Here is a 13,495-nt window from a genome sequence, read left to right as displayed (position 1 = left end):
TCACAAAAAAGTTAAGGCAGAGACCAACATTTATATAAAAATAGCTGGGCAGGTTTCTAAAGAAGGAAATAACCATTTTTCATTATGAGTTTTGTTAACATAAGATTATAAATACCCTTATATATACAGACAAGATCAATAAAACTGGATGGAATATTTCACTTGGCATCCATCTTTCAAATAAACCAAGATCATATATCCTGGATCTTAATAGAGGTACTCAAGTTCAAGATTGGTAAATCTTTTTGCTACACATACTGATACATACAATAAAAATGCAATATAAATATTGATTTTCACAGAGAAATTCAGTATTATACTAAATTTACAAAACTTGCCAAATTGGCTCAAAAGGACATCATATTAAGTTAAAGAGAATGAGTTACCTTAACACTTTGTAGGCAAATTAAAATAGCATACCAGCTTATATAGTAACACTTAAACTTTCAGTGAAGTCACCTTTTTCAAACTTTAGTGAAACTAAAGTGGACTCTGTCTTGGTTGAAGATTGTTTAAACTCTTCATGAGTGCAGCACAGTTTGTGTGCTGAGATTACTTAGGTGTAGTATTATACTGGGCTTTTCAAGATAGTTTTAAGCCTAAACCTAGCAGCATTATTCTGAATTATGAAAGATTAACTATAATCAATATTTATATGGATGAGTTCAATTTAATCCAAAAGTATGTCTTGAATATGAGAAACAACAAAAATGAGGTGGTAGTTACCTTTTACAACTGATATTTACTTTACAAGTATTGCATTTGGAATTTCCTCAAGTGAAAATGCCTTTGATGGTGCTAATGTGAGTGAATCATATTTAACTTAGTGTTTTATATCTATATGTGTGTACACACACACACAAAACACACACAAATGATGTATGTAATAAACTTAGTAAATTGTATTTAATTTCTATGAGAGCACAGTTTATCTTAAGACACATTTTCAATGGAGTTTCCATAATTTTATACTTTTCATTTTATAATATTTAAGCACTTCCACCTTCCAAAAGCCAAATTTTCCACTTAAGAGATCCTTCGCATTCAGTTTATATCCATGCTTTATTGAATTAAAACCCAAATATTTTTTAAAAAGTTTGTTAATTTTGTTGATTCAACTGACATGTTTATGTGCACCTGACTTTCTCCCCACACCTAACACCTTTTAATTTTTTTTTTTTAAAACAGTCTGCAAACTATTTCATGGGTTGTTGGGAAATTACAAGGGCACTTTTCTTTTTGATGTGAAACTTTTATAGGCAGTTTGGTCTGCACTTCGCCCCAAATCCTGATCCAGTTAAAATTGAGAGCTTTGCCACTGATTATTCTTAGACTAGGATTTGACCCTTTATTGCAGCAAATAAAAATACTCTCTTTCTGTGCAGACAAGTGTAGACGCAAACAAAAACTAAAGATAGATTAGTTTAATCCCATATAGTGATGTACCCATTAGATTTTAAATCTTACTCTTTTCAGTTTGTAGCTGAGATTCATCACTTGGCTGCTCTCCATCACAGAAATTAATTTGTTTTATGTTAGGAAATGTCACATTAGTCCTTTGGCACTGATTGAGCTCTCTAAGTGCAATATCTATTGCCTGCAATAGCTGCACCAAACACATCACAGCTATTTACTATCTTAACAGTATTTGAACCCAGAAGATGGTAACATTTCCACTGACCCTAACATATACATGCCATATTTTCTTCCCCATATTGTAGACTCAAAGGTCAGGGACCATCACGATCATCTAGTCTGACCTCCTGCACATCGCAGGCCACAGAACCTCACCCTCCCACTCCTGTAATAGACCCATAACCTCTGGCTGAGTTACTGAAGCCCTCAAATCATGATTTAAAGACTTCCAAGTTGCAGAGAATCCACCATTTACACGAGTTTAAACCTGAAAGTGACCCATGCCCCATGCTGCAGAAGAAGGCAAAAAAACCCCAAGGTCTCTGCCAATCTGACCCTGGGGAAAATTCCATCCGGATCCCAAATATGGCTATCTGTTAGACCCTGAGCACATGGGGAAGACCCACCAGCCAGACACCTGGGAAAGAATTCTCTATTGTAACTCAGAGCCCTCTCCATATAGTGTCCCATCACCAGCCATTGGAGATATTTGCTGCTAGGAGTCATGTCATCATTCATTGCTTTCCTTTGTCAAAAGTTTGAGTAGCTTGGAAGAGAGAGAGAGGAAAAAAAAGGGAAAACTAAAGAAAAATATACAAAACTAAAAAGCATAAATCTTAAATGCAACACAAACACTTTACTAAAAATGAGTATAAAGCTGAAGGAAAATATGTCTATTGGAAGTTATTGCCCCTTATAAAGTTAAAAAACAAAAAAATTCACATTTTTTGATGTGGTCTTAAGGTGGTATTATGTTTCAGAGGTAGTATGTGTAAAATGTAACACAGGATTCTAAAGGACTTATTCAGTGATACAGTGAAAATGCTTAACATTACCACAGAAATTACCAGAAAGCATTCACCTTAAAGGAACATTCTTTTAATATTTCTTGATTAGAGATTTGCTTTTTTGTTAAATCACTCTTTTTTTTGTATCTTGCATCCTCTAAGCAGAATGCTAGCCATTTTTGGTCACAGGGAAACAGGCTTTTAGATTTGAGTAAAACTGTGGGTTCTGCTTTGGTGAAATGTGGTACAGTGCAATCTGCCAAAGGTTGTTCCAGTCTTCTGGTACAATTTAGTTTTTTTCCGCTAGCTTTTTTGAGGCTGCAAAATTTGGTCAGCCAGTGTGGTAAAATATTAACTTGCTGGACAAATCAGATGCCAAAATGTGGCATTGATGCCTTCTGACGAGTAGTTAGTCAGAGATTTTGTTCCAGCCATTTTCTGACTTTGATCAGAAATTTGATAACTGATTAACTCATGCAGTCTTGGATTTTTAGACAAAGAAAGCAGAACCTCATATTAAAGTTGAAAGAATGCTTCAAAGATAAAGATACACTGTTCTATAAATAAGCCAGCCTACTGTATAACTGGTTGTTGCTGACAGGTCTGGGTAGTGGAACTGGAGGTAGTAAAGTACAGTACAGTAAATTAAGCTTTTGGTTGTAATGTTATTAGTAAACTAAATTTTGATTTTTCAGATGCTCTGCTTAATTTTCCATTCATGTGCATTAATTATTTTCTTTCCTCATGCCATCAGAATCCTGAGAGCGAGAATCTGCTATGGTTAAGTGCCAATGGGAAAAGCAGCACTACGCAACTAGTTTTTAAAGGGTTAATGCTTACTAATATGGTAACAATAGTACAGTTCTGCTATTAGATAGGTGACCACTGTGCAGCAGTAAGTTCCACAATAAGATTTTCAACACACATATTCCTGCCATATAATTCTGATTGTATAACTGCATTGTTATTTGACACCCATACTTCTCTCTTCATTTGGTGGGTAGAGGTGATTAACTGCTTCCTAATTTAAGCTGGCATGTTACATTTTTGGTTTATCTCCTTATTTTGCTCCCCACTTTGTCTCTGAGGAGCTGCAAAGCTCTTTTTTTCTTATCATTTTTAGTACTGACTTCGGTCACACAAAAGGTACTTTAATATTAAAGTCCAATGCTACTCTCAAAAGTGACTACTTAAGAAAAGGAACACCTTCTTAATAGATCAATTCTCCATGTGTATTTAAAGCCTTACCTGCTTAATTTACTGACTAGAAATATTCATTACTACTCACTCCTGTTAGCACTGTAGGCAATACAGGAAACATTTTCAGGAAATGAAGACAAGCATCTCTCAAGGGTACAACTTTCCCTAGGTATAGCAAGTTGACTAGCATGAGACATACTTTCATTTCTCCCTACAGGTAGATAGCGCCTTATTGCTGGTTTAAAATGCATGTCTGTTATCAATTGCCTTTTTTCATGTTAGGCTTTTTCCAAGTAGGATACAGTAACTCCCCACTTAACATCCTCCCGCTTAACATTGTTTTGAACTTACATCCCTTCTCCATTACAGAACATGCTTGTTTAAAATTGTGCAATGCTCCGCTATAACGTCGTTTGGCCGCCTGCTTTGTCCACGGCTGGTAGCCCACCTATCAGCACCCCCACGCACCCCCCCCCAGCGCCTCCCACCTGCTGGCGGACCCCGCGGATCAGCGCCTTCCCTCTGTTCCCCCCGCCTCCTAGCCACAGCAATCAGCTGGTTTGCGGTGCTCAGGAGGCAGGAGAAAGGACGCAACGCGCAGGCTCCCTCTCCCTCCCCTGCCTCCTCAACGCCGCAAACCAGCTGATTGCTGTGGGCAGGAGGCAGAGGAGGCTGCGCGCCAAGTTCTCCCTCCATCCCCCTCCCCCCTGCCTCCTGAACGCCGCAAACCAGCTGATTGCCGTGGGCAGGAGAGGGAGAAGCGAGGATGCAACGCACGGAGTAAAGGGGGAGGAGAAGAGGTGGGTTAAGGGTGGGGGTTTGGGGGAAGGGATGGAGTGGGCGGGCCGAGGGTTGAGCCCCCCGTCCCTGGCAAAGTCAGTGCCTATGCTTGCAAGAGGAGCAGGGGGACAATCTACCCTCTTCCATTCTCTGACTCCACCACCTCAACCAAGTTTCATACTCAGCAATGATGACTGTAGTATTAAATTGCTTGTTTAAAATTGTTTAAAATGTATATAATGCCTTTTGTCTGGCAAAAAAAAAAATCCCTGAAACCTAACCCCGCCCCTATTTAAATGAATTCTTACGGGGAAATTGGATTTGCTTAACATCATTTAGCTTAAAGTTGCATTTTTCAGGAACATGACTACAATGTTAAGTGAGGAATTACTGTATACTCTTCTATAATCCACGTTGCAAAAGATGTGTCAGGAATAACAATGTCTCTAAAGTCATCCCTCACTGACAAAGCAGGAAGTTGATGGAAGGTTCTTCAACTCATGGCACTCTTGCTGTATCTGTTGTTTAACTTTATGATCCAAAGAAGTGAAATGGCTGCTTTTTAATACTTCCTCTGTGGTACCATAGTACCAGCTATGATTATTTCTCCCATTTTTTATGGAAAAATAAATCCTCCTTGCAATCTATAGTGCAGTGGAAGATGAATTAGCATCTGCCTCTGAACAAAGGAAATAATTGTAAACCAAAATCCTAAAAATGTCCAAGATCAACAGAGCCATCATTGCTTTCTGTCAGCTGGAGAATACCTAGAATTCATTCAGGAGACGAACATCAAGGTGTTCTCTTCTGGGCATTAGACACAGATCAGCTAGCTATCATGACAAATTTAGCTGGAAGTATGGATGGACAATATGACGTCTTAGGACCAAATTCTGCCCTATCTTTCATGGTCACAATTCTCTATTATTTAAGTGAATAGAATATGCACCCATTGAGGTCGGGACTGAATTTGGCCAAGACTATAGCCCTGTGTTTGATCACAGAACTGGAGAAGCACCTTCCAACCTCACCCTCCACAAACATTTAATATGAAAAGTGTGTGCACCTTCCTAGACAAGCACTGCTCCTCAACCAGATGCCAAAACAAGAGAAAGGGTGCAGCAAATAAAGAACTGGACAGAGACATAGGGGGACTTGCTGATGTCATGCTTACTAATCTGAACCTGTGAATTTAATTATTATATCTAACTGTCTTTCTGGAGAACAGAACATCAGATCATGAAGCCTTGAGATATGTGTGGTGACAGAGCATGGCTGGAATGCAATATTCAGAAATGGCCATTCATGACTTTCAGAGATAATTGTTCTTCCGAGTTTTTACCATACCGTGCAGTAAAAGAGCAAATCTGCTGTTCTGCAGCCTCTGTCCTGTAAATATATATTTCCTCAATATTTTTAACTAGCACTGGTAATAACTCACCATTAAGAGTTTTGTTTTTTGTGCTGCAGGTATTATGGATGAAGGTTATTTTGAGGAGAAGCATGGAGGTACTCATACAACTGTATAGTACTGCTCTCTAGAGCATCTTATTACATAGGAACATACTTCATATTCAATATTTCTTCTTGATCATCCTACATTGCTGCTGATTGTTTCTGGATGTGAAAGCATGACTATTTTATTATAAATGTTCTGTTATCCTATATTGCAGAAAGAGTCAAAGCATATTTTGCTCAAAGGAATACACTAAGTACAGACTCCAGCCAAGGAGTGTGGAGCCTAGGATTTTAGATGTATATCATGAACCAGGATTCTAGTTTACTGAATTCTGTTTTTGGCACAGTTCATCCAATTTGAACTTGCTGATTTAGTCTGATGTTGTGTCAAGAAAAAAGCAGGTCAGAACAATAAAAAATTACTAATGGCAGTGATAAAATTCTACTTGGCTACTAGTGTAAAAGATAAGGAGTACTTGTGGCACCTTAGGGACTAACAAATTTATTTGAGCATAAGCTTTCGTGAGCTATAGCTCACTGTATCGGATGCATGCAGTGTTTTCCACTGCATGCATTTGATGAAGTGAGCTGTAGCTCACGAAAGCTTATGCTCAAATAAATTTGTTAGTCTCTAAGGTGCCACAAGTACTCCTTTTCTTTTTGCGGATACAGACTAACACGGCTGCTACTCTGAAACCTAGTGTAAAAGGTGAAATTGCAAAAAGATTCATAGACCACAAAATTAAGAATTAGCTTTAAGAAGATGCTGCCTTTTGTCATAACATGTCAAGGAGAAGTAACAGGGAATTAAGGTCCAAGTTTTGGAGCATGAGGGCCAGACACCACATTTTAAATTTTTTTAGTAAAGCTTCCTGAAAACATGAGGGTTTATTGTCAGTTGCTGGATCTTCCTATCTAGAGAAAGTACAGTTAATAACCCAGAGCAGAAAACCTATCATAAATCACACCTATTGTCTTAGGGTGTATAGTAATGTAAATTAAATGTATAATATATTTAAATACAGTACAGTGATTGTTTCTCACAGTACTGGGTTGAAATGACTGTCAGATTTATGGCTGGAAGGAAGTTAATACATTAACACCATATTTATGATAGAATACATTTGTCCCTCAGAAAAAGTTCTGACGGCAGTTTGTTGAACACCTAGGAACAGGAATTCAGTTTAAGAGAGAAGATGGACAGAGGGTGCAAGCTCTGCATTGATTTTCCTTTTTGGACATTTAAGACTGTTTTCATTTAGAAAGACCAGATTGTTCAACCCTTACTCCCATTATACAGTAAATAGTCTCATTAATTTCAGTGGGACTACTACAGAATAAGGTACCATTCAGCGTGAGGGTGAAAGAATCTAGCTCTCAAGCTGGTGTGACCTAAGGTTTTAGTGAGGCCAGTTTGTAAAGATTCAGACTAGAAATTACCAAGTTCTAGCTGTATGCCGCAGTACTGTTTACCATACTGAACTTATTTGAATGTGTCAGGGTGAATGTATTTATTCAAATGAGATGTGAGATTTAGTATGAATGAGCGCTGAGAAAGGATAAGTTAGCAGAGAGTGGCTAAAGCTATCAGGCACACAGTTTAGAAACTTCAGCTAAATGTATTCTTTGTCAGCACCTGGAGTCTGCTGGCGGAATGACACAATGTATTAAATTGGGCTAATTAGTCAATGAATCACGCTGAGGAAATTTGTGGGGCCCAGATTCCAACACTAAAACAGCTTCGGAGGGAGACGGGATGAAAACTGTCCTTGGCTGACAGCACTGTTGCAATGAAATAGAGTATAGTTTGTAGAAAATCCATGTAGCTGATTCTTGAATCTTCATGAACCAGAGCCTTTACTGTTCAGGTTTTATAAAGTGAAGTGAAATAAAAACATCACTATGACTGTAGAACTCTAAATATTGGTGTAACATTATCTAATCCCATCACTATAGTAAGAATACCAGAAACAGTTGCCTTCTCCAGCAATCAAGAGTTTCCAGTAAAAGCCTAATGGTTTACAACATTTAGGTCTGCTTCTGTACATTAGTAATTTATTGAAGCCAATTAAATTTATTCACTTTGTCTTCCAAGTGTTTTTCAGACATTTTTATGAGATAATGGGAGACTCAACAAGTTGCACTTATATACCAATATGCACCTTAGTTTAATCTTTTAATTCAGATTTTTTCAGGGGTCCAAGAACAACTCTGCCCATTTGCCCATAACAAGCTCATTTTTCCATCTGGATTCCCAATTTTCAGTCCACCTACCTGAGTTAGAAGGGGCAAGGGAAAAGGCAATGATCACAAACAGGACTGGTGAATATTACATGACAAGCAACGCTGAAATGTTACCTGGCTGTGTAACTGCAATTTATTTTCCATTCTTGGATCCCTGCTCAGAATAGATTTTGCTACAAAGCAAGAATTATTCTGGAAAATTATAAATGACCTTAATCAAGGCTGTGATGCTAAAAACTAAAACTTTTTCCATGTAGCTTTATCACTTGCCAAAAACAAAGTTCCATATTCCTTGTCACCACAAGTTGCAGTCATATCACATCACATTCAACCTTCAACAAGGTCTGCCTAGTTAACCCAGGTTTTTGTTGACTGAATGATATCAGGTAACAAAATGCAGTTATCTTGAAATGCACACCTGTTAGGCAGTCTAAGATTGTGTGTGTATATATATATATATATATATATTATTTTTCTCCAAAGATCACAAACTGTCTGAGGCATTTTTCTCTGATAAAGACGACAAGCTGAATGAGGTATCATCAGGCTCTGGAGATACATGATTGAAATCCATCTCTTCTAATTCAGGAGGTAAATCTGACAGCAGTGCCTATGTTTAAAAAAAAACAACTTTTTTTAAAATTAGTATTTGGACATGTTTTTCAAGTTTCATGTTAACTCATTAAGTACTTTGTACAGTAAAGGATCACTTTTTATGATTTTTTCACTGAAAATGGTGAAATTTCCAACACTAAAGGAGAAACAGAATGCTGTCCAAAAATGATGTAACCACTGTACTATTGCCAGATAACAAGCTTACTGCTGGCAAGCACAGAGGAAAACAGTGATATCTCAGCTATAAAATGAAAACATAATAAGTGATGTTTACCATATTTCAAAATAGAAACTACTGTATCCTGAGATGCATACATAGGAGGCTATCCAAAGGTGAACCTCCCACCATCAGTAGTTGAAGAGGGAAATTCATAATTTAATCTTTTCTTCTTGGGACACAAGAAAAATGCCTTAATATACTGGTCAGTGACTCCTTTCTACTCCTACAATGTCTGTTCATCACAGTGATATATTCTATATTGTAGTTCTTCCATTAACAGTAACACTTTTCTAGTTTGTATGGCATATATTTATTTTAGATTTTCTTTGTACCTTAGAGTGAATACATTCAAGGACAAACTAAAGAAGTTTAGCCACTACATTTTTTTTCCGAACAAAGACATTTTTAGGATGATTATATTTTACAATACATATGCAGACTTGCTAATTGTTTCAGTTACAATAAATGCTACAAACCATACCCTTTGCTCACAAAGAAGAAAGAAAGAAACTACATATAGTGAAGGATTCCCAGAATGTTTTCATGAAATTAGACCCTGTTCTGTGGTTTATATGATGTAACAAATGAATAGCTTGGCTCTGTACTATTGATTTATAGGTGTGTCAGAAGCAGAAACTATAATTTTTTAAGAAATACTGACAGTTGGCTTATATAAGATAAATGTCTGGACTTACAGTTTAAATTTGGAGTACTTATTTTTATTGTCAATATTTATATTAAGATAGCACCAGTTGGGATTGGGGCCCCATTGTGCTGGGGTCTATACAAACACAGATGAGACAATCCCTGCCTTGGAGGGTTTACAGTCTAAAGATTTGCACAGACAGGTATTTTCTTGGGGCCTTGATAGTTCCAGATCTGAAAGGAACTGTACTGAATTGCACTGACTTCAAAAGCAGATTGATGTCCAATGTTATTTCTAGTATTATAGTATGTTAAAAATTCATTTGAAAAATGTGATTATTTTAATGCACAATTACCTCAAGATTTAAATTTTTCAAGTATGACAATGAATTACTATATTATAATAACTATATAAAAAAAGGAATATATAAGACCATCTCTACGGATCTGATCCTACATCATGTGAGTAAGGGACATGGGACTGGGCCATATGTACAACATCATTAGTAGTTTGCTGTAATTGATGTTTCAGTTTCATGGTTTGTGACACCTCCAAGACTCCAAATTAAGCTTTATTGTACATTGTCAGCTGTGCTCATTCCTTAAATTAAATACTGTAATAAACAAGGAGCATTATTACTTTAAAAGAAATTATTAGAATGTATAAATTTAGCTTCAAAATGTTGCACTATTTTTTAACATCAAAAGCTATGTAACAAAAAGAGATATTGGAGATTTGATATTTTTTGTACAGCAGTATTCATTTACTGTTTGTGGATGATCCCCACAACTTACAGTTTGTGACTGGAAAGCTGAACAAACCTACACACACCCCTGAATCAGTATTCAGCCTGTGCACATAAACCCTGATCCAACAATGTACCAAAGCATGTGCTTAAAGTGAAGTAATATATTAAAATGTTTTGCTAGATTGGGGCCACAGTTCCACCTAACAAACTGAGGAGGAAAATGGTAATGTTTTTATGAATGACTAGAAGAAACTCTACTATCTTATTGGTATCACATTATGCGTTACCACAGAATACCAGATCCTCAGCAGGTATACGTCTACACTGACATCCCTGGAGACTACACTACATCAGCTGAAGATCTGGCCTTCCGAAAGCCACTTGACACGGTACAAAAATACTGATCCCTCAGAGCAAACTAAGACTAAAGAGCGTAGTTAAGACACTGGCAGAAATTGAGGAGATCTGGTTTTAATTCCCAGTTCTGCCACAGACTTCTTATGTAACCTTGGGCAAGTCGCTTTTTGGTCTAGGCCTCAGTTCCCTCTCTGGAAAATGAAGATAATACTTTCGCTCTCTTATCCTTTGCCTGTATTGTCTGTCTAGACTGCAGAATGTCAGGGGCAGGAACAGTCTTACTGTGGGGATGTCTACACTGCAATTAAACATCTGAGGCTGGCTCGTGTCAACTGGCTTGGGATGTGAGGCTGTAAAATTGCAGTGTAGACATTTGGGCTCAGATTAGAGCCCAGGCTGCGGCACCCACCCCTCACAGAGTCCCACGAGTATTTAATTGCAGTGTAGACATACCCTATGTGTCCATACAGTGTTGATCACCATAGGGCCCCAATCTAAGTTGGGGCCTGTAAACACTACCATAATATAAGTAAGTACAAAAATGACAAAAGAAAAAATGTCTGACATAGTTTCTGCCTACTTCTTAGACTTACCTGCTGCTGTTCTTTATCATCTGATTTAATAGCAAGTATCAAGCTCCTAGTGAATGTCTGTAGTTCAAAATATTTCTGTTTGTGATTCTCCAGTTCATTTTCAATGAACCTAACTTCTTCATTCTGAGGGGAAAAAAAGATATAATTCTCCAAATAATAATTAGTATTGGATAAAATTATGATATTAAATGTACCTATATTCAAATAAAAAGGAATAATAATGAGTTTCTTATTGTTATGATAAAAGTAAAATAGGGTAAAACCAAATAATTCTAGAGAATAAAGATTTCCTGTGAAAGTATCATCATGGAAAAATTCCTCACTGTCTGATTTTATTACTTTGGTTTGATAATTAGGCATTAAGACAGAACAAGGCATGTTTTATAAGGCTTTAGAAATTAACACAATTGGGGCATTCTAACTGGCTGTGAGTGATGTCATACTAGGCTTATAATGCCCAGTAAATGCATAGGCCAAACCATTTCTTCTGATCCTATATAAACTCAATTTATTTATTTGACATATACAATCAATGATGTTCAAGGCACGAAGACCTCAAGAAAGCGGAGTCATTTTGCATATTAACTCCATGCATAATAGCAATCACACTACAGACAAAGCATTTCAGGGGAATTACTGTACACCTCTAGAGCACTTTTAATAAGCACTGTCTTTTGGCCCCAGAGAGGAGAATCTCTTCTATCACCTTAAAGGAAGTTTCTACCTCTCTCCCTCGCAAAGTTAGTCTTGAAAATGTAAACCAACTGTGAGACACAGACAGCAGCTAGGCTCCTCTACTGCCGCAGGAAGCTTGAAATGGGAAGAATTGAGGGAAAAATCCCTAAAATTCCTTAATTCCATGGCACCCAGAAAAACACGTGTTATGTGGAGTCAGCTAAGTTTGTACACCAAAGGATCACCTCAATAACCTTCCTCAAAATCCAAAAGCCAGCCATGTAAATAGTGATGCATTCACAGTAAACTGTTTTGTTTGGAGAATGGGAAGATAATTTTTTCAAAGGCTCACCCAAAATACTAACGCTTGTCTGCTTAACTTTCTGAGGTTGGGACTGAGCCAGACACTGCTCATTCAGACAGCTACTGAGCCACAAGTTGGATGCACTATTGCTGCTCCTGGCACCAATCCACCAGCTGCTCCAATAGAGTACAAGGAGAAGAGCTGGGATCAAGCTGGTGCTACACAGAGTGGAGGTCTTGAAGCCTGCCTCTTTTCCACCACTGTTTGCCTGCCTATAGTTTGCAGATAGTATCATCTTAGATATGATCACAGGATATTAGAGAGACAGTGTGGGTGAGGTAATACCTTTTATTAGTCCAATCACAGATATTACTTCATCCACTTCGTCTCTCATTGTTTACAGAGACAGTATTAGAGGGGAGTCTATAAACTGTTTTCCCCTACCAACCCTGACTCCTACCCAAGAAAACCCTCTTCTTTATCTGCTCCTGTACTAATTAGGAGACACCAACCCACCTAATTCAAAAGCCAAAGCCAAAAGCCAAAGAGTAGTCATCCCTAACCAATAACCTAGCCCATCATTGGAGGGGACCTGCCAAACCACTCCACAGCCAATTTATTGCCACCAATGCCGATAAAGGAATGAATCTTTACACATTTAACTCCCCTTTCCATGGTTGAGTTCATGGTTGGTTGAGTTTAGGATCCTGACACAGGGAAGAAAGGTAAGCAGTAGGATACGGACCCTGGACTTCAGGAAAGCAGACTTCGACTCCCTCAGGGAACGGATGGGTAGGATCCCCTGGGGGACTAACATGAAGGGGAAAGGAGTCCAGGAGAGCTGGCTGTATTTCAAGGAATCCCTGTTGAGGTTACACGGACAAACCATCCCGATGTGTTGAAAGAATAGTAAATATGGCAGGCGACCAGCTTGGCTTAACCGTGAAATCCTAGCGGATCTTAAACATAAAAAAGAAGCTTACAAGAAGTGGAAGGTTGGACATATGACCAGGGAAGAGTATAAAAATATTGCTCGGGCATGTAGGAATGAAATCAGGAGGGCCAAATCGCACCTGGAGCTGCAGCTAGCGAGAGATGTCAAGAGTAACAAGAAGGGTTTCTTCAGGTATGTTGGCAACAAGAAGAAAGCCAAGGAAAGTGCGGGCCCCTTACTGAATGAGGGAGGCAACCTAGTGACAGAGGATGTGGAAAAAGCTAATGTACTCAATGCT

At 38.0% G+C, this 13,495-nt stretch overlaps 1 protein-coding gene across 12 annotated transcripts in view; it reads right to left on the bottom strand.

Annotated features, from left to right (window-relative positions):
* Positions 1-260: 260 nt before the first annotated feature.
* HDX (highly divergent homeobox) overlaps positions 261-13,495 on the bottom strand; it is a 111,813-nt gene continuing 98,578 nt past the window's right edge. For 11 of the 12 annotated variants that reach the window (XM_073360905.1, XM_073360908.1, XM_073360903.1 and 8 more), the window contains 2 exons: positions 11,285-11,407; positions 7,529-8,715 (listed from right to left, as the gene is read on the bottom strand). In XM_073360905.1, the coding sequence (XP_073217006.1) occupies positions 8,590-8,715; positions 11,285-11,407 (249 nt within the window). In that variant the 3' untranslated portion in view covers positions 7,529-8,589. Of the gene's footprint in view, positions 2,183-7,528; positions 8,716-11,284; positions 11,408-13,495 lie in introns of those variants that run through there. The other variant, XR_012160937.1, reaches the window with a different exon arrangement.

This window comes from Lepidochelys kempii, chromosome 9 (genome assembly GCF_965140265.1).
Source record: "Lepidochelys kempii isolate rLepKem1 chromosome 9, rLepKem1.hap2, whole genome shotgun sequence".
Classification (NCBI taxonomy): domain Eukaryota; kingdom Metazoa; phylum Chordata; order Testudines; family Cheloniidae; genus Lepidochelys; species Lepidochelys kempii.
This window is presented reverse-complemented; position numbering and strand designations above follow the sequence as displayed.